The 22,269-nt window shown below is 43.8% G+C and overlaps 1 protein-coding gene across 8 annotated transcripts in view; it reads right to left on the reverse strand.

The window, feature by feature from the left end:
* Window positions 1-10,131: 10,131 nt before the first annotated feature.
* EPHA5 (EPH receptor A5) overlaps window positions 10,132-22,269 on the reverse strand; it is a 196,147-nt gene continuing 184,009 nt past the window's right edge. For 6 of the 8 annotated variants that reach the window (XM_063422494.1, XM_063422493.1, XM_063422492.1 and 3 more), the window contains 2 exons: window positions 19,264-19,419; window positions 10,132-11,129 (listed from right to left, as the gene is read on the reverse strand). In XM_063422494.1, coding sequence (XP_063278564.1) covers window positions 11,024-11,129; window positions 19,264-19,419 — 262 coding nt within the window. In that variant the 3' untranslated portion in view covers window positions 10,132-11,023. Of the gene's footprint in view, window positions 11,130-12,848; window positions 15,734-19,263; window positions 19,420-22,269 lie in introns of those variants that run through there. The other 2 variants (XM_063422495.1, XM_063422490.1) reach the window with 1 other exon arrangement.

Genomic DNA, 22,269 nt, shown 5'->3' on the forward strand with positions numbered 1-22,269 from the left:
TCCAGCTATTTCTCCCCAAAAAGAGATCATTCTCCTTCCCCATCACCCAGGGATGAGCCTCAGCACTTGCTCTAATGCCTTGCCTCCAGCAAAACTGCACTGCAAATCATTGTTTCGATCTTTCTGCTCAGCGTGGTCTTTCTTGCCATGCCAGAGGCCTCCTTTAAAAGCAAAATGCTTTGGTGAAGCCTAAAAGCAGCTTTCTAAGCCTGTGTTTTCCATAATATGAACATTTGTCAGGCTCTTGGAGGGCAGCTTAAAGGCAGGGCTTCAGGGAGGCAGTTGTGACCAGCGTGCAAGCACTGAGCTGTCCCACTGAAAGGAGCACTCTGGAGCTGGTTTTGCAAAAATACCTCTTCTCCCCAGTTGTCTCAGCCCCTATGCTGTCGTATTCAGACCTTTGTTTTCCCTCTCTCTCTCTCCCTAAATGCATCCTGTTGTGACACAGCCATTGCCTTTCACAGGATCAGCACAACACCCTCAGTAGAGTTTTTTTTCTACACAAACGTGGCCATATGAGCAGGACAATCTCCCCCCCGGCTTTCCCTTGCTCCACGCTCCCAATGTGCCAAAAGCATCCTTTCCTTGTTGCCAGCTCCGGCTCCATACACAGGAATAACCACCCCCCTTTTTCTGTCAGACATCTGGCATGCACTGAGCAGGAAAAAATATGGCAAGCTGGAATTTCCTTCACTGGGAGAAGTGCACACTCTTGTTTGGGCCAAACCTAAAGTTTCTCACTTACGATTTTTGCATATGAATGGGAATTTAGGCTTGGTCCCTGGAGGGACCATCATTACATGCATTAACAGACAGCTGGGCTTTAGAAAAAGGGGGAAAGCAGAAAAAAAATAGATGTTTATTCTGTACTTAGGCAAATTCATATGAGGGGAATCATCTCCCATTCTCGCTGCAGCACACTTTACTCTGTATAGACTCTGAATACATTCACTCATCAAGGCATATTGAGTAGCTGCTTATTAGCACAAGTTTGGTTCCCTTTCTGCATCCCTCAGACACACACACACACACACAAATACAGGTCCTCAGTGTGGCCCATCTGGAGTGATTCTGTGGCTTTCTCTTGTCTGGAGGAAGCACAAGATCATATTTCTAGGGCATTAAATTTGAGTTGATAAAGGCCTTTACATTTTTTAGTTTTTATTACACATATATTTTATATATTTTTAAAAAATAGTCTCATATATTTTTATAACCTCCCTTCATGCTGTCACATCTCAAATTTGCACTGCTCTGTGGTAAGCCCTCTGGTGAATGTAAAAGGGCTTTGGCACGGGTCATATTCTAATGCAGGTAATTCCAATCCAATCAAATCACAGGGCTGAGGAAACAAAAAAATCCATTCTTTCATGTGACTCCTGATTTATCAGCTCCAAAAAAGTCTCCGCTTCATCAGTGGGATGTTTCTGTGGTGTAAAAAATAACCTGGAGCACAGTGACCTTTGTTTTCATCTCTCTTTTAGACAGTAAGATCTCTCCTCTCCTCGAATAGATGAATAATATTGAAAAAAGAGCTTACACTGAGATAACAGTGCCATCATCGGGGACCAGATGCCCATACACTGCCATCACTGATGGAGGCATTTCACCTTGCTGGCTTTTCCCTTTTTTGCCTGTTTTTGTTTGTCTGTTTGCTTTTTTGTTTTGGCTCATGGGGAGCCCAATGTAGCTGCATAGAAAGAGCCACAACCGGGTACTTCCCTTCCCAATCCGTACTCAAGCTTTCCAAATTTACAGGGATCACCGGGACACTTACCTGGCTTTTTAAAGTCTTACTTTTACACCCAAGCCTGCTTCCAGTGATCAGGTTTTATTTGTTTTGGGTTCCCCCCACCCTTTTCAGCAGTATTGTGACTGTCCCCAGACTGCAGCTTGCCAAACCCTGGGGCACTTAAATCCCCTCTATCACAAAGACATAAATAAGAGCCCTTTGAAATAAGCTGAGTTTTTCCAGGGAAAGGTCTGGCTTTAAAGAACTAGGATGTGGTGCCAAGAGGACTCACAGTAACCCTGGCTGGTACTTGGGGGTCTCAGCCACTCATTAGTGGAATGCTTCTGTTCCTGAAGAAGCTGAGCTGTTTATCAGCTGCTTATCAGTTACAGCCATGAGGATCTCTGGAGCGTGGATGATAAACTAGCAGGAGGCAGGGCTCTTTTCTGCCCTCATACCCTCTGCAGCCCAAGCTGGGATGTGATGCGCTCTCTTCCCATAATTTATTTCTCCATTAAATTTCTGACCAGGGCCCTGGCTTTGCAGCTATTGCTGTCAGCCTTTTGTCTTTCTGATTATGCTAACAGCAGCACTTGAATGCTAATTGCCTTCCCTGATGAAGCAATCACACAAATTCGGATGGACAGTACACGAGGGCTTTGACCCTGGCTGCAGGGGATGCAAATGAAGGGGCCAAGGATTCAGTCTCTCTCTGGCTGCTGCATAAAACGGTAGGCAATGAAGCACAGCTGGCAGGGATGGGAGAGGGATGAAGCTTTGGCAGGACTGATTTCTGTGCCCTGAGGCAACTATTCCTGTTGATTTGGGACACTGCACCTCTAGCACTCCCCTCCCGAGGGACAGCCCAACTTTGTGTGTGCCAGAGCCAACAACCTCTCCCTACACAGAATACTTACAATTATTTTATTTGCTCATTTTATTTGACTGTTTTCTCTGGGATACGTGTAGTTGTTGCTATAAAATTATTTTGGCTGTACAGCTCTGTTCTCCAAACCCTGGATTTCAAAGGCATGAAGGGATCACTCATGCTTTCCCTTTCCCCTTGCTGGGCCAAGGGAAGGACTCACATGGGCATGTTCAAGACCTTAAGTCCTCCAAACCCAGGCTTTAGAAGCTGCTGAGCAAGCCAGTCCCTGTGTAGAGCTCAGTGTGCACTTAGTTGCTCACAAACTCTGGCTGTGAAACCCCGGTTTTCCACTCCAAAATACAAAAATCCCCCAAAATGGCCATTGTTTCCCAGCCAAATAAACATATTCTTTTCCCATCTGAGCACCGTGGATTGACCTTTAGGTCTGTGAGTGACTTTCAAGCCCAAAAGCAATGGCCAAGCCAGGATGAAAGCTGTGCCTGTGGTTCCCCTTCATCTAATTTCTCCTCATTTCTTGCCAAATGCATGTTCCAAGCCACTTTATCCAGTCCGCTCATCTGCCCTTCCCTGCTTTGATGGCTGGTGACTGCCCAGTGGGATGGTACTTGGGGGATTTTAGCACTAGTGAGAACACCTATCCCTTTTGCAGGCACCCTAGCACTGCCTCCCTCCTCTCCCATTCATTAATTCACCAGGTCATTAATTCATCCTGAGACAGGAACACTAATGAAGGCCAAATCCTTCCCAGTGCCACACCTTGATGATCTCCATCTATCCCCCCTGCCTGGCTGAAAACACTCTTTTCAGCCCAATCCAATCTCACTCCTGGACTATTTGCTGCCATTCACCATTCATTACCCATGCCCTAATTCTTGTCTTAATTAAGAGATGGTCACCCAGTGCATCTGCATGTGTGTGCACACATAGCCATGCATCTCTACATATTTATCTGTATGTATATGTATTTATCTCCATCCATACATATAGGCCTCGTTCTCCCTCCTCGTCCAATAACTGGGTCCAACCATGAATCTTATGCCATTTGAAAGACATTAGCAAAAAAAAAAGATGGCAAAAAGCCTTGAGGAAGTCCTGAGCTCCTACATATCTCATGGAAAGGGACCACACCATGCCACTTTGACAGCATTTTGCCCACCGGATGGGAGAGGCTGCTCCCCATCTTATTTTCTTTTCTTTTTTTTTTTTTTTTTTCCCTTCTTTTTTTCTTTCTTTTCTTTTTTTTTAAATGAATATATAATTTCCCTATCTTCCTTTTTTTCTCCCTAAGAAATATTTTTACCTTGCACGCCCTTTTTCTCAGCGGTTCCACACACCGTATTTCTTGAGGAGTAGATGATTAAATTTTAGAGCCTGGAGTTTCATGTTTAAATGTCAAGCTTGAAACACAGACCTCAGAAGAGAAATCCATAGGATTTCTATTTTCTTGTAATAAATATGGTCTTTACTGGGAGCAAACCAAGAAAATGGCAGGCAGCCTATCTCATAGTTTTCCTGCCTTTTTTTTTTTTTTCAGCTTAGAAGATTTTTCTTTTGGTTTGGTAGTTCAAAACTAAGCTTTGAGAAAAATAAATCATCTTCACCAGCACAAATGCATCCACTGTCCCTTTAAAGGGGAGCTTGAAGGGTTCTGGGGACAAAAAAGCTTGGTTAGAGCTATTAGTGGGTTATGAAAGCAGCACATGAGTGTTAGAAAGCATCTCCTTTTCTTACACTCAATTTGCTGAATATTACTATAGCTGATGCTATGGGTAACTGAGCTGACTCCAGGTAGAGGTGAGGAAATGAAGGGGTAAGAAAATCACCTACATGGGTGCCTTGTTCTCCTCCATGGCTGGCTCATAGGACTTTCGAGGTGGAAAATAATGAGCCATATGTTAATGGGTTGCCAGAGGTCACTGTTGGGGCCCATAGCCACCAATATCCAGCAGCTCCCAAAGGAATTGCACCAGATACTGCCATTGGCAATCATATTATAGAGACAATGGGTGTGTTCACTGAGCATCACACACTTCACACCTGTTTCTCCAAGGCTTTTTTCCCCTGGAAATCCTATGCCATGCAATAACTGCAAACACACCCTGCTCTGCTCTCATGGCTGCAAAATGAGCAAAGCTTTTGCTGGCCACCATGCTGCTCTGGCTCCCATTTCCTACCGAATCTCACATGGAACTGTTTTGATACCTGTCTTGATGTATGTGACATTTAAGCTCTGTCAGCAGATGCATTATTAAAATTGCACACTTGGAAGCACACATGCACTTGCTGAGGGAACTACAACAGGGAAAACCACATTTTCAGCACCCACGCCTGCACTGAGTATTCCAGTGGAGTCCTCTTTTTCCAGTGTTACCTCACTCTGAGCTGTTTCTCTGTGCCCCAGTGTCATTCACTTTCTACACTGACCTGTCTGCTGCTGCAATATTTTCTCCTAGCATCTCCATAGGTCCCACACCACATCCAAGGCATCATGGATAAGGTGGTTTCTCTCCTGCCACCCAGCCATTTTACCAAGCAGAATGACATGTGCCCTTATCCAGTCCTCGAGGTCCATGTCCCTCCACACGTTGGCAAAGGTGAATTGTTCTAGGATGAGGCTGTTCTGGTTTGGCTGCTTCTTAATGCACCTGAGGGTGACTTTGAGCAGGCCCTGTTGACTTGAATAAATCTATTCTTTCATCTCTTATTCTGCTTGCTGGTCCCACCCCGCCACCTTTTTTTTTTTTTTTTTTTTTTTTTTTTTTTTTTTTTTTTTTTTGTGGAAGTATCCAGTCACAGTTTATGCATTGCATGCTATTTATGCAGTTCAGCCCATGAAAAATACATTAAGAGTCCCTCGCTCTTTCTCCCCACAGCTTCATAAATCTTGCATTGCTTTCTGCATGGCAGCTCAGCTTCATGGGGTGATGGGGAGCAGCCTCCCTGCTGCTCCTGCCCTGGGGCTACAGCATCCTCTGGGAATTCTGGCATTACGGGCTTGAACCCTTCCAGCTTGGCAGAGGGCGGGAGAGGTTCAGAGCCCCTACAGCCCCATTTTTATACTACTGGATAGGAAAATAAGTCCAAGTTACTGTTTAGCTGCCCTGCAATGTCTCCAGCACAGCCATCATCTTGCCTTGCAGATCGTTTCAGTTCTGCTGGAAACAAGAGCAATGCAGAGGATATTACCCTGAGCACAGCTTGTTAAGCATTCACAAGAGCTGGTGTTTGCGACTCAGGATGCAGCTGTGCATTTGTGCAGGAACCAGACAGAGGCTGTGCAGAAGAACCACCCAAAAAACTAGTCAGGCATGTGCTTAAGGACCCACTTTGAAGGTAAAGGCTCCTCACCTTTCTGTGCAGGTGAATTTACTAGCTGTTGCACATGAACTTCAAGTGCCTTTTCTCATTCTGAGCCCAGCAGAGGAAAACAACAGGCAAACACTGATTTGATATTTGTTTAAGAGCTGGTCCCAAGCCAATCTGAGCACATAGGCTCATGAAAATTGCCTAAGTTCCTTAGTTCTCACTCAAGATGGAACACTGTGGAAGGAGTTTGCAGCCAGCTCTGATTTTTAATGGAAGTTTCTCCATGTTTGTATTTTCCCCTTAACAGGCTCTCTGCCTCCATGAAGCTATCAAGGATGCTGTCTATGTGGGCAAATTAAGAGTTCTTCCCTCTGTCCTCAGAGCCCCTCTGATTCCTTACAGCATCTGCCACCATTGTGGTCCAGCAGTGGACAGCCTCAAGCTGCACAAGAAAACACTGCTTGGGAACTGGCACGTCAATCCAGGGAGATTTTATCCAAGCTGCTGACAACCAACCTCAATTTGCTAAGCCAATTGACCTTGTGCTCCCGTTAATATATAAGGCAGCATTCCCTTGCTGTCCCAGCCTATCATGCCTTTCCTGGCCACCCTCTGAGTGTACCACTACCCATCACCTGCCACAGCTTCCTCTCACGTCAGGAGAAACAGTATCCATATCTGCACCTCTTCCCTTTGTCCTCTAGCAGTGGACAAGAGGATGTGGCCTCCCATCACCACCTCCATTAAGACCTTTCCCAGGTCAGTCTTTTCCCCTTGGCCCTCAGCCTTTCCCACCTATGGCTTTTCTCACCTCTCTCTTAGGCTGGCCCATGCCCCTCTGCAGCACGTGGAGATGCCTCCAGATCCATGGAGCAGGGGATGTGGTGCTGGCTGCTCCACCTGGTCATGGGTTTGCTGGGGTCCCTCCCCAAAAAATTCAGAGAAAACCACATCTTGGGAGGCAAAAAAACCCACCAAAAAACAAAACAAAACAAAAAAACCCACAAAAATATGGTATTTCTGAGGGATATGTGGTGAGCGACTGATCTGGGGCTTGGTTGGTTTGGCAGGCCCTTTGCCGCAGAAACTAGGCTAAAAAAACATATTTTCCCCCCAAAACAGCAAAAAGTGGGAACAGCCTGTAACAAGGCCAGATGTATTCATGTTGGTCTGCATGTCTCACTCATCCCAATGGCCTCTCTTTCCCTCAGGGATGACAAGAGTAGCACCAAATCTGTGTTTAGGAGAGAAAAAATACAGAGAATTTATTTCCTTTCCAAGGGGGGAAATCCTGATGCTTTGTGGAAAGTCAAGGGGTCAAGCATATGTGTGATCCACAACTGGATGTTGCTGTTAGTCAAAGGTTTTTATTTTTATGAAAAAATAGAAAAATTTGTATCTTACACTACAAAAAACCCCCATGTACACAAACAAAAAGCACAGAGAGCATCCAAAGAGGGGGAAATGGGAGGAATAAATACAGCAGTGCTACAGTCTCCTGTGAGTTAAAACACTGATGCAAGGAGCTGAGACAGATGCTGCAGCTCTGGCAGTGCTGGATGCACCAGCTCCTGCTCTACCTGCTCTAAGGAATTACAATAAAGGAGTGGCAACTAAGTGTTAATCTTAAGACTGCTACTGATGTATTTTACATCTGCCTTAACATCTAACTTTAAGTCCACAGCAGTCCAAGGACTCACGATTTCTTGAGCACTGGGACTTTCTACATTATATTCAACACTGAGTAGACAAAAAAAATCGACCGTCATAGTTTATTCTTCTCACTATTAACATATAGGAGGAATAAATAAAATTTTAAACTGATTTTTTCCCTTTTATATCAGTCTTCCTTTTTAATTGTCGCACAGTTTTTCCAAGTGGTAGCACATAATGAAAGGGCACCCGTCTACACAAACCATTCTTGGGGACACTTCCTTCTCCTAAAATGAAAAACTGCATAAAAACCACCTTTCCAACTTTTGGGTCCTTTGAAATACCTCCCTCTCAATTATCAGTGAAATACACTGGAAAAAACAGAATCTGTTGGCTCAGCTGCAGCAGTAGTGAGCTGGAAGAGCAAAGTGCTTGGCTGCCATGGGCAGAAAATTCACCTACAGCCCTTTCCAATAACATAACCTGCCAAGAAAGTTGCTGTCTTGTTTTCTGCTGCACTCCAATACATATAATCATGCCCAACACATGAAATACTTGCAGTTCTTGGATGGGAACTGAAAACCTCCTTTGTCTCTGGAATTTGCTCATGGACATAGAAGCTGTAACCTTTGGACCCTACACATTAAAACAACATTTAATTTTTAGACCCAAGACAAAGTCTATTATTACAGACATCTGTAGCAAGAACAGCTCTTGAAATAAATGGAAAAGGTTATTTATTTGTTTATTGGAGGAAGCGAGAAGAGGTGCCCTATTTACAAATGCAGTCTGGCTTAAGAACAGTTTTGTTTTCCACTGGTTTATAATTTTGAAGGTTGCTCCAGCATCTGGTAGGTATCCCAGCAATACAAATGATGAAAAGAGGATTTTGCTTTTAAGAGCTCAGCAAAAAAACTCCAAATGAGTTCAACTCCTCCCACAGAGCCAACACGAAAGGATTAAGTGGAGGTGATGGGCAGAAAGTGTTACATATTTGCTAATAGCATCTCAGTGCCACCAATGGATGCAGGCAAACGAACGATTCCTCCTGACAAAATGAATTGTTTCTGTCCTCCTACATGTTATTTTCCCAAGCATTGTAGACAGGGAGGCACAAATAATCTGAAGACTGTTCTGCTGACAGCTCTAATAATCTTACTTATTACATGACAAATCTCTTTTCCGAGCTGAAATTGTTATGTCTTGATACCCTCTTCCTCTTTTGTGGTCCGGTGGCTGCCAAAATGGAACAAGGGGATGAGAAATGACACTATCAAGATTTGTTAGACCTTGCTGTGCGTCCTCTCCCTGCTATTTCTCCTGATTCCTGAGGAACTCAGCAGCTGCTTGCAGCGATGGAGAGGGACATTTCAGAACAGGCAAATAGTGCCCAGAGTAGCCCTGCTGTAAGCAAACAAAGCCCTGCTGCTAAACAAAAAAACACTCTTCTCCTAGATGCTTCCCTTCTTTAAGAAAAATTTCCATGTATCAAATCTCATCCAAAGACTAGGGGAAGTGAAAGACTTTGAAACAGCTTCAAGTGCCTTGCAACAGCTGTTTCTGCAGGACATGAAGGACACAGGCCTCTTTTTGGCTCTTTGAGCTCTTTGGGCTTGGCTCTGCTGCACTGGGGATGGAGGGAGCTGTAGCAACTCCCTATATTGATGTTATTGCTGAGCAAGGATGCCACAAGATGCTATCCAAACCCTAAGGAAGCAATACATTTACAGAAACATCAGACTCTTGCAATCCACTGAGCCGTTCCAAAATTCTTACCGAAGTCTTCACAAAATAAAAGCCCAACCTATGAATACCAAATTATCAGTGCTATTTATTCCTATTTACAATAAAAAGAGGAAGACAATCCCTAAATATTTCTTGGTTTGATTCCCAGGGGATTGGGTTGCCCTCAGGTCCCTCTGAAAATACCAGCCATGGGCTTTAATGGGTACATTGAACCCCAGCTACAACCAAGTCCTGATCTGAGTTGTGCTAGCCCCAGACGAACAGCATCACCTTGCCCTCAGGATGCCACCGCTGTGACCATGCTGGGCTGCTCTGCTCTTCCCTCCCCTCTGTGCTCTGTCACAAACTGGCCAAGTCCACAGCAAACACAGAATGCTGAGAGACAGCTTGGGACAGTACAGTTCCAAAAATAACCTTTCTCCCACCACTGTGGGAAAAATACTACAACATCTCCACAATTGATGGCCACAGGCTCATTTCCACACTGTCCCCTAGGACTTAACCCACATCATCAGAAAATGAACAACAAAATTCCTTCCTTCCAGCTAAAACCACCTCCTGTGTTCTCTCCTGGGCTCTGGGAACAGAGGTGATGGGTGCAATGGGGCTACTGGGCTGAAGCACCTGTGCAGAGGCAATCCCATGCTATCTTTTGCCAGGACACAGAAAAATCGATGCCACATTGTTGCTGGAGGCCATCAAGAACCAGATGTTTTACTCGTCTTCTTCTGGATGTCATCAACCCAAGGTGTAAAGGAAGAGGGGGGCAACATCTTTTATTTACGCAAACTCCTTCTACCTCATATACATAATCAAAACTCCCAAAGGCTTTATGTGTTGATCAAACCAAACCGTAGCAAAAATACAAAGTGTAGGGGTAACACAAAAGGGAGACTGAGTAAAAGAGGGAGGAAAGAAGGAACAAACCAAGGAAAGAGCCACAATCTTGTACCTGATGAGTAACAAACTGTACAATATATACATCATTATGTATTATTATCCCCAAAGAGCAATTAAAATGAACTTGGTAACACAGAGGGAGGAAAACAAAATATACACCCTGTATTGTATTTGCCATGGAACAAACGACGCGTTTATATGCTAGACTCTATAACTTAATGCTGTGTAACAGCACATTTTTTTTCTTTTCTTTAAATTTACGAAACAAAATATCTATTGAGAAATAATCTAATAATATTGCTCTTCAATACACTCCTGTAGACAAGTAAGACTCGAAGTTATACTTCAGCAAACTGCAGCTATTGGAAGTCCACGAATGGCCACAAAAATCCCCCATTCAAGTCAGTCCTTTATCATGTGCTGCTGTAATTCACTATATAAAGGTGCTATATATGTATGTACCTCCCATGAACAGACAACACGTGCTGGAAGGCTTGTCATCACTGCTGAAGCTTAAGAGACTGGTTAACCTCATGTACAGCAGATTCGTTTCCACGTTCCATGCATCTTACATTGACTTCATGAAAATGAGGACACAAATAGGAAGAAAAGCAAAACTTTAGTCAAACACTGCTTTAGAAATGCTGCAGCAGAGGCCAACGTCCTTCAATTATTGAAACTACTCAATTTCCCTTTTTATCTTTTCTTGCTTTTTTTTTTTTAGTCAAAATAAATCTTGGGGCTGGAGTACAAAGTGCAGGACCGACCCACTTGAGGAAGCAATTTTAAAAACCGTGTTACAACGGCACCATCCCATTCACCAACTGGACCTTCATCTCTTGAAGGCTGTTCATTATCTTCTTCTGGTGACCAACAAGTGTCACTCCCAGACGTCTCAAATCCCTGTGGGAGAAAGCAGACGTTGGTTCCATGGACCTCTTAGATACACGTCTCCGCGCACACCACGCGCCGCATGCGCTGCTGCTGCCGCCAGTGCCTACCTGTTATCACTGGCACCTCCCAGAGCCAAGTTTAGTTGGCGGGTTTTATTTTCCCCATTTGTAAAGTTTTTCTTTTTTTTTAATTTTTTTATTTTTTTTTTATTTGCTGACAGCATCTCAGAGAGGTGATGTGATTTGAATGAGATCACCTTGGTGGCCAAGGAGAACAGCCAGACAGCAAAGTGTCAGCATCATCTTTGGCCAAGGATTCTGCTAGGCATGAAAAGTCCTATTTCCAAGAGAAAAGCCATGTAAGAAAGCCCACGTTGCTGTTTCCTCTTCTCATGGGAGAGGCGGGTATTTGATCTTGGATATGAGCAGTGAGGAGTGAGGTCAATCTGTGCTTTCTTTCTCTTCAGATGAGGGAAAGCCAAAGAAACACAAATGGCAAAAGCCTCGAGCATGGCCACCATCCTGATGACTCCTTAAAGTCAACAAGAATTAGCAAAGCAGATCCCCTTTGGGTCTTTGCAAATCTTCCCATACACCCACATTTAGTTTTGCTTTGGGCAGGTGAATTCTAGAAGCCAAGGTTATTTGTGTTGATTCTGCCTAGCCTGTAATGGGCTACCATTGCAGGAAAGCTGTAAAGTAAGACAGTTAATGTAAAATGCAGGATCAGGAGGAAAGATTGTTTGTCATCAGCTCCACCCTCCAAAATTCAGGTGTATAGATGAAGGTAATCACTTTCATGTAATTCACGTGAATGGCATAAAAGAGGCACCTCGAGGGGACAATTTATCCCATCCAAAGACAGGAGTGGGACAAATCATCTCCTGGAGATACTGCAGGACCTTGGGTTATCAGATTCAATGACACCTCTAAAGCCAGGTAAGGCCATTAGTTAAAGCAGAATGTAATTGTAGAGATTTCTTACGGGGCAGAAAAGTGTTAACACAGAAATTGCAGAAATAAAAGCTCAGCAGAAACATCAAGACAGGTGCATATCTGTTTGCAGCACAAGACACGGAAGCTGTTAGAGAAGCAGGTTGACTACAAGAGATGTGGTGTTTTGTCTGAAGACTTCAACTGGAAAAATATCAGTCCCCCACTTTCTACCTCCAGACTGGGATGAATTAGGGATGTTTCTAAGTTGCGCCTTATGGTCCTGCCCGTACCCTTGTGAATCCCCAGGCTGCTGACACCCTGTGTGCAAGTCCTTTAGGAGGAAGTTCTCCACCAAAAGCCCCTGAGATGTTACATTGAACATGCAGCTGCTTTTTGGAAACCACGCTGCCGCATTCATGCAAGGGCTGGGAATCCCCAGCAACACCTGGGAGCTCAACCATCACCTGAGACATAATTGGAAACCTGGCCTACAGTTCCCAGAAGGGCTGTGTGCTGGACTGCAGGCGAGCACGTGCACGGAACACCAAAACATTTTCACATGAGCTACCCATGGAGGTGTGCTTCTTTCAGCAGCTTCACATTCTGGACAGAAACTCCTGCACAAGTACAACCAACCATCCATGTCCAAAAATTACACAGATGAACACTGCTTTGAATAAAAAGCAGTCTTGAGTGCAGGCTAATACATTAACACATAAACTACTTAAAGCCAAAAGCTAGATCTGTACTTCTCCAAGGACTGTCATGTTTTCTGCTTTTTGATTTGGAAAATACCAGGTTTTTTGCTTCAGGCTAAACACGTAATTTCATTATTGTACCTTTTTTCAGCAATGCTTATTGATGATGCAAAGGGAAATTGTAACATCAGGGGCACAGAGCAAAGGAGGTCAATGAGACACATCGGCAGTGCTCTTACCTGGCAGAGAAAAGGCTGCAGCACCTGCAAAAGGTGTCTACCTTCTCAAGGGGACATGCTTTCATTTCTGCCTCCACTGAATTGTGAAACTAGTTCAGCAAGCCATCTTAATAATGAAGGAAAATGGAGTAATGCTATTGTTACATGCAATTTATTTTATGTACACAGCACAGTTGGAAGTTCACACCAGAGATCAAAAAAAAAAAAAACCCCAAAACAACCAAAAAGACCCAAACCAACCCCCAAAACCAACACAGTACAGGACCTGATTCTTAAAAGAGACAACATCCATCTTTCCCCTGCTGAATCCTGCTCTGCTGGCACTTTTTGAAAAATCAGCCTTTTTTTTTCCAGGTATCTAAAGTGCAAGCTGAGCTCTTTTGAAAATCCAGTACCATGTATTTCACAGATGTATAATTTCTGACACTCTTGCAAGTTATGCCGGAAAAAAACAGCCTGAAACTCAGAGAAAAGCATGCATGTCTTGGCCTTTTACACACAGCCCCATCAGCCCAATAAACCCCCCACCCAGTTTACTACACAGCCTTTTTCCCCCCATATAATATCCCCTTAACTCCATATCCTTGAGGAACGTCTCACTGATTTACAAGAGAGAAAGAAGAAAAAAGAGTTTCTGGTTTCAATACATTAACTGCTCACCAGGCGATCCAGTCTTTTTTTTTTTTTTTGAATATCAAATCCTCCCAAACATGAAGCCACCAGCCAAAAGCATGGGGGACTCCTCAGAGAGGGGAGAAACACTACTGTGTTGTCTTTCACCTCAACAAAGATGAACCAGAAGACACAGCTCCTGAACCTGCTAAGTATAGAAAATCAGCAGCTTTATTCAAAAGCCACCTTGCACATAGCAAAGACAACAACAAAACTCTCTAAAAACTGCCTAGAGAATGTAGGAGCTTTAATTCCAATGTTTCAAGCATTACTTACAGCACGTTGCATGCTCCCATGCACCCAGTGCTGAAGGACTTAAAGCAGTGTAAGGCAGAAGACAATTTTGAACAGCATTGGGTGCACAAACCAGCTGTTTTTGGGACAAAAAACCCCCAACAACTTCTGTGCCAAAGGGCTGCAAAAACAGCTGTCTCAGCTCCAGTCCAGAGCTGGCTGGCTCATGTTACTGCAGCCAAGTGGAAATTTCACTGGGCTAGGCTCTGGAGAGGAGACGGGTGCAGACATCCACTGGGGCTTTACAATAAAAATGTGCATTCCCTGCAGGAAAAGGCACAACTGAGACCCGCGGGCACAGAACACCTGCGATCAGGATCCAGGCTGCTCCTTGCTGTGGAAGCGACCTGACCCCTGGTGTTGGGTTCTGTGTGTGCCTCTGCAGTGGAGATCTGTGCACCCATGTGCTGGGTGGTCTCCCTGCTTCAATATGCTTGGCCTCCTCAGCCATGAGACAACTTTCATTCTTATTTTAGGGAGGAAGTTTGTATTTTCTTTCATTCATGTAGGGCTGAAAATGAAAGCAGGCAAGAATTTGAATCACTTGTCAACAAGGTATTAGAAGGTTTACCTAAGTTGACCAAAAAGCCAAGGAAATGAAGGGGAAAATTTGTGTCAGCTTCTCCCAAGCAGCCTGTACACAGCTGCATGCCAGCTGCTCTCTTAACACTACCTTGCACGGAAGCTCAGCTGCAGCATGCCAATGACAACATGGTATCCCCTTCCCTGCAACAGCCTCCATTTGCAAGGGTTGAATTCACAGTCTCCATGTTGTAAGAAATAGATTTAAAACATTTTATTTACAAATAGAACTACTTACACACCATGGACCAGTTTGCCAAACACAGTGTAGACTAAGACTGGATTGCCACATAAAATACAACCCCCTCACCAGCTGGTTTAGTCATGCAAGCAAAGGGCCACAGTCCTGAAAGATCCCCGTGGTCTGCAGCCCTCAGCCTAGCACAGATAATTTGTATTTCATCCCCCATCCAGGGCAGATCTCACCACTCTTCTGCACGTGGTGTAACTACAGTTGCCCATGCAGACTGGGACTACTCATGAAGTTAGTTAGTCGTCAGTTTGAATGAGGGGAAACAAGAAGAACCTCAAAGACCTTCAGACGATGCTAAAGAGAGAGGAATCCACTTGCTAGGGACATTTGCATGAAATGAGGACTTAAAAATTTTTGTTTTAAGAGTTCATCTGCTCTTACTCATAATTCCCATTCTGCTTGATTACAAGATAAGAATTTGTTCAGAAGCAGACACAGCATCACAATCCCAGGACTGAGATTTCAGGTTAAGAATAAGCATCTAGAGCAGGTGAACTCTTAAATGTTCTTCACCCAGTATAACTTTTAATAAATAATTTATTTTATTTTAGAAGAAAAATATATACAATGCAAAGCAACACAACACATTATTACAAATATTCAGAGCTCTTCATCTAATAACAAACAACAGGGTGTCCTGAGATTCAGTGAGTACAGATCTTTCAAAAGGTGAAAATATGTAGTCCACATGGTTAGTAATTGGTCCAGTCATGGGTCAGACTGAAACTCATGTCATGGATCTATCTATTCTTGAATATTGTCCTGGTAAAGTTATTCTTGCAGTGGATTGAAAGAGCTCCAGACACACTCAAAGTCACTAGGTGGTCCACAAGTTTAAAGAGCAGGTCTGGTCCACTGGAAAGGTTCCCTTCAAGTCTGATATCCAGTTGGAAAGAGAGGGTGGAGGGTGAGGCTCCACTTTTCACAAGGTGATTCGTCCCTTTGCAAGAATTAGAGCTAAATGTAGACATCACTCTTTGTTTGAATACATACATTTTCAGGTCTTTGCTTAAGTAGGCAGAGCTTAGGACTTGGGGTGATATTCATCCATCTTGGATTTTTAATCTTTTGCATTCAGAAATTTGTCACTAATACTACTCTTTTCTGGAATAAATGCATGAAGCCATCAGTTTGCAAGAATCAGAATGGTAATCAGGATTTTGCTTTTAATGCCAGGGGAGAGAGGTTTTAAAAAAAATGCTGAACATCAACTATCTCAACCAGGTCCTGTAAAGAAGCCACAAGCTAGGCACCCACAATTTCTAGTCCTGTCAATGTTATGGCCAGCTCTTCCTATAGCACTAGTAGGTTTTCTTCAGTAGATTTTAGAAGCTATTTACATTTATCATATTTTTTCCTGCTTTTTCTGGCAGCAGTTATTCACATAATTTCTACATCTGTTTCCTGCACGGTTTGAATTTGGTGATGATCATTTTGGATGGTATTTGAAAGCAACCTCTTAAATTGTAAAGACTGTTTTACTGATGTCATTTGGGGAAAACAAGCTACTTTCAGATGTTCAGATTATCTTTTCACCCAATCCTCCCAAGTCCCAGCTCTGGAATATACAGAACAGTCGCCTCTATTAAAAATGACAAGGAACATTTAACCTGAATTCTCCTTTGTAGAGTACAAAATTTTTTGTTGCTCCTTTTACAGGGAGAAAGAAAACCTCGAGAAAACCAATCCCTCTCAGAATATCAACCTTTAAAGAAATTTCCTTGTTCTGGTGTTTATTTTCTGGAGAACCCATGAGAGTCTCAGCTGAGCCCACCAGGAGCCATTTTTCTCCCTTACTTTATTTTTTAAGGGCAATCTGCCAGTTTACATCAGCCTGAGTTCAGGACTTCAGTACATGACACTTCTCCTCTTAAGCTGCTACAATGGTTTCTCCTTTTTCAACAGCTGAGAATCTGCTGTTTTTTCTTTTTTTACTGTCTCTGAGAGAGAAGTTTTGATTTGGATGGGTACTTGGCCTCTTGATTAATCTTCCATGGGTTTTCCAAGAATAAACCTGAGTGGGGTCAAGCCTTTTTGCCAAGCCACCTCTGGAATGCAAAGGTGTGTGAGCAGACAGAGAAGAACCAAGCAGGCATCTCTGCAAGAACCTCTGTCCACAGGCAGCTGGGGTGGGGAGGGGGAATTTATTTGCTGACATGGATAACTAGCTGGAATAGGTTTCAACCTTTTTTTTCAGCTTCACATGAAAAGGAAGATGGATCCATGAAATGCCTCCTTCCAGCTAAAAACCCCACAACCCCCAGCCTACCAGGCATCAGCTCCTTTGCACTGCTCTGCTATTCTACAAGCCCAGAAGAAAGCTTAAACTGAGCAGCTCAGACCTGTTTTCTCCACTGGGACCAGTAGGATGACATTTGTGCCATAGAGGACATCCTGGGACTGGGGAGGGGGCCTTCGAGGAGGTCTGCAGCTGGTGAGAGTCACAGCATCTCTGGCAGGTATAATCTTATTTAAAGACTTTCAAACCAACTTGCCTTTCTGGCTAGAACTGTGCAGGTAATGGGTTTCTTGGTTCATTGCCAATCAGAAAAAACATTTTAAGGCACTTTTTGCATCGTCTGAAAAGATTTTGGGGGACATTTTTGAAATTTCCAGAATGCCAAAGAGTAAACATAGGGAAATAGTTAAATTTTAAAGACAAATTAAGGATCTTATTTCATAATCTGAAGTGTTGCACTTTAAGAATTTGGAGGTTAGGAATACTTTTGTCAGCAGCATGGCATGCTAAGACGGTGTAGGAGGGATAGTAAGATTGCTTAAAATGACACAAGTAAGTAAACTTCTGATTTGCTGTTGAAAACACTCTCTAATTTGGGTTTCAACTCAACATTTTCTGTGACCCAAACAAAAACATTTTACTTCTGAGCACTTCGTGTAGAGCTGTTGAAACTGCAGAAAATTCTAAAGAGGAACAAGCTAGGAGCTTGATTTTCTTCTTTGATATGACTAATTAAGCCAAACAGCAATAAATCTCTGATGAATTTTAGACAACCTGCACTTTCCACCAGAAATTGCTCTGGTTATCAGCCTCTGGCTAACTATTTCTGCTGTGTGGACTCTGACCAGCCTGGGGATGGACGCCCTCTCTTCCTTGGTCGATGTTTGTAGATTACTGGTCTAAGTTGTGGAGTCCTCAAAAGCCCAAGTAACATGACACATAATTGCAGGACAAGGCTGGGAAACAACATGTAAGGGTCTAAGGAGCTCAAAGGAGGATCTAGGTAAGAATTCATGCACTCTGATTTCCCAGACAGTTGCTGGAGAGGGGTTTATCCCTAGCTCAGAGTTTTCGTGTGACTGGCTAATGAAAGACTGGGTGAGTCCAGGTGTAAGGGGCAAATATTGATGGTGTGAGTGGAGCAAATAAAATCAGAGTGAGAGCAGATATGCTCCTGCACTCCCTCCATCTATGTAATGGAAAACTGAACTCCTTTGAGATGTCACCGACCTGCATCACACTCCTGTGCTGCACAGTGAGCTCCACAGCAAGCACTGTGGCAGACAGGAGGAAATGCTGCAGTTCTGTGGGGTGGGGGGATTTTTTCTGGTTTATTCTTAATCCTCAGAAGAAATTCTGTATGTGCAGTGGCAATCTGCATGTGGTCAGAGGAGACACAACCTTCTCCAGAGCAGCAGAGTACAATTCTTCCCATTCTGCCTTAATGCCTGCAGTAAACTAAGCTCGAATTAACCCAGCTAGAAAGGCTTTGAGGTGAGTTTGAGACAGCGCAGGCAGCAGCAGGAAAGTCCTGACACAATTACACAAGCAAGGCAGGCAGTTAAAGGTGGAGCATAGCAAATTAGCAGCCCTGAGGCATTTACCGAGTCATTTGAAGGCTGCTGCCTCAACTGCAGTCACCCACGTGCAAGCACCACAGGCACATTCAGAAGAAAGGGTCTCATTCAGGAAGCCTGTCTGCTAGAGCTGTGGGTTCCTGACGCTCTTGCACTGGCATCAGCTCTTACCTACTTCTCTTAATGCTGAATACCATTTCCACACCTTACTGGGCTTCACTGTTCACTTGGTTATATCCAGATCAGATGAAACCACATCTGCTCATCTGCTGTGAAGCCAGGATGTCTCAGCAGGGATTCTAGTGCCTATACATTCAGTGGTAGGGTGGAGGGTTTATTTTGTTGGTAACCACAAATAATCAACCGCTATGGTGTCAAGAGGATGGCCTGGCAATTACAGAAACTCATGCATTAATTTCTGTGAGTAAAGAAGCCAGTAAAGTACTGGCTGCCAATGCAGTGATTGTAAATTTTAGTCTCGCCTACACTTGTTATCAATAGAGATGCTATGAGGGAGACTGCTGACTGCAAACACAGGATAACATGTTCCCTTTCTGCAGCCTCAGTGCATATTTTTGAATGGTTTGTCCTTCTCCTCCCTCCTCCCACTGCAATTCCAACAAATGAGGTGAAAATGATCTGGACACTACTCACTCTAGGGTCACCTGAGCCACCGCATCCATTGAACTATATCCGTTCTCCATGAAGATCTCTGTGTATCGCCCCATTTTGATGGCTTCCAGCCACTCACCCACGGACCTGTAGGCGCCACTCCCGACTGGGCTGTGCTCTGCCAACAGATTGGACACTCTGAAGATAAGCAAAAACAAAGAAGCAAACAGAATCAGTATTGAGAGATACACAACATGACTCAAGTTGCTTGCATTTCTTACGGTAAAGATGTTTCTTTTGTTCCATTTTCAGTGATTGCTGCAGCCTAAATCGTCCTAGCAGGCTTGATATGCAACGTATCAAACACAGCACTTCACCTGCAACCTCACCCATTCTTGACCCTTTCTGGTCCTCACCACCAGCAGAAAGAGGAGGAGAGGAGTGCCGTCCATCCTCGTTACCTCTTGGCCACAAATAGGCTCTCCCAGTCACTCCTGCTTCCAAGTCTTCGCTTCGATGACTCCTGCTTTGCTCTCTTCCTCCACCTTTAAAGCTCATAATTAACTTACGACAGCGCAGAGCCTGGAAGCTGAAACCCAAATTACATTTCCCAGCAGCGGCCCTCCATGGCAGGCAGCTGTTAACAGTGCAGGGAGCATTAACAGTCTGGGGGCTGCTCCTGCAGAGCCACGGGGGGGCTTCGGATGCCGACAGCATCCCAGGAGCCTGCAGAGAGCAGCAACGCTCCAGCCACGCTCCAGCCCTGCAAACAGAGGTACACTCCTGCTCCCACGCCCTCAGGCAAGTAGTAACAACCCTTCCCCACGGCTGGAGCACCGACACACTACCTGGCACAAGCAGGGCCCACCACCCCGCTAATGATGTGCAGAGAGCACAGAGGGCTTGCCCAAGGTCAGCCAGGAAAGAAACCAGATCTGTTCCCTGCTTTGTAAAACGGGACACGGCTAACACAAGCCCTGCATAAAGACCATTACCCACAGGTAAAAAAAACCAAAAAAACAACCCACCATTTTCTGGGTCAGCCTCTGATGGTGGCTGTTACACTTAAAAGACTTTCAACTGGAAGGAGAGCTGGGATATTATATTATTATAGCACTTCAGGAATCTTCATATATTTTATGAGCACATTAGTATTATTTGTTTATTTAATAGCAATGCTGAAGGGTCTAATAAAATGTGAATACTTGCAGTACCAAGAACATAATGGCTTCCCATAACATTTTATACACATGAGAAATTCAAAACTCCTAAGTAATCATAATGAGAAGTGGATTTTCATCAGTAATGTCAGGAGGTACCTAGTGATATCATAGCACACGCTGTAATGTAGAGAGTGACTTCCTCCCTTATTTGCATTAATGAGAATTTCCATAAAGAACACATTACATATATAAAAAAATCCTTTACAGCTGCTCTATATTGAAATTATGATTCATTTGGAATTACTATGGTCTGGGAACAGCAATCTGTGAGAATAGAAACACAGCCCCAAAGCCTGACTGTTCAGGTGCTCCATCCGTATCAAAAATATCCACAGCAGCTCTGAAAAGGAGAGGTTTGGAATTGCATGGACCCATTCATGGAATAAAAGATCAGCAAGATGTTTAGCAGCTCAATGAGATGTTTTCCTGCTTATTTTCCTCATCTGGCATACCAGTTTGGTATAAAAGATTGCAGGAAACACCACATAACAGGCCTGGAAAATAACTGTTCTGAGCTGAAAATAAACGAGAAACTTCACATGTTTTATGCTGTCATAAACCTTTTCCTGCAGGTTTGCTGGCACTGATGTTACATCTAATTGCTAATAGGAATAACTTCTTCAGATGGTAAATGGTACATGTAAAATAGCCCGAGGAACCAGATCTATCTCATATTTTAAAATTAACAGAAATTTCAGGTTCTTCTCTTTCAGTGCACAAAGTGCCACGCACAGGGACATGCCACCACAGGGATGTCCAGCTGCAGCACGTGAGATGTTCCACATGCAGCTGTGAAAGGCTCACTTGGAAGGTGTGGGGACAAATGACTATAAGCTCACAGCAGTATATCTGATTTGGCCCATACCACCAGTCTAACTTAATCTTATCTCCCTCATTCCTGTTTAAAGAAAACAACATATCTTTTTTTGTCTGTCCTCTGAGGATAAACTTTTCTGAGGGGTCTTTTCCATTGTTAATCTGGGGAACTCCACTGCCATCAGTGAAGCAGCAATAATACACATACATACATATATCTACACACACACACACACATTTATATATATATATAACTTCTTTATGACCTTGCAAGAGACTGCGTGATTAGCAACACTGATGGCTCAGAAGTAAATGTGTGCTTACAGTGGAAACAGAAAAAGCCTCTCCAAGACTATTTAGCTCTTTCTCCCTGAGTGCAGCTTTATTTCTTGATTGTGTTTACCTTACTTGTACCTGTGTAGCTATTCAGATTCATGTTTAAATACGAACTGGCTGTTCTATTCACTTAATGTGGTCTTAGCAAAGGGTTTGTGTACAACACTTCAGGAACCAGAGACCTCCTCTTGCAATTACCAAGACTGTCACGACTTGTAGTGGTGGCTAGCATGCCTGGCAACAGTTGTGGAAGGATGTACCTGGACATCCATGAGCTTTGCACATCCTAAGAGTTTCCTCAAGAGACACTCTTCGTTTGTATTACCAAGATAAAGTCAACAGGCAGATAATTGGAGCAATATTTACTTATCTACCTCATGCACTCAGGTCTTGCCTTCTCTAACCTTGCAGTAGAGCACAGGTAATTTTGTCACAGACAAGGTATTGCCCAAACTCCTGTTTCTGAAAGACAGACCACGGAAATTTTCTTTGTGGTAGCAGCACCGTATTCAGAGTGAGTGAATTGCTCACTTGGCTGCTGAGTGCAACAGAAAAAGTTGATATGAATCAACGCCCCTGGACATAAAAAAGCTGAAGGAGCATTCACCCAAGAACACACACAGGCCAAACAATCAGAGGGAATCCGACCCCAGGGGTGGGTATTCAGACAAGG

This window comes from Prinia subflava, chromosome Z (assembly GCF_021018805.1).
Source record: "Prinia subflava isolate CZ2003 ecotype Zambia chromosome Z, Cam_Psub_1.2, whole genome shotgun sequence".
NCBI lineage: Eukaryota > Metazoa > Chordata > Aves > Passeriformes > Cisticolidae > Prinia > Prinia subflava.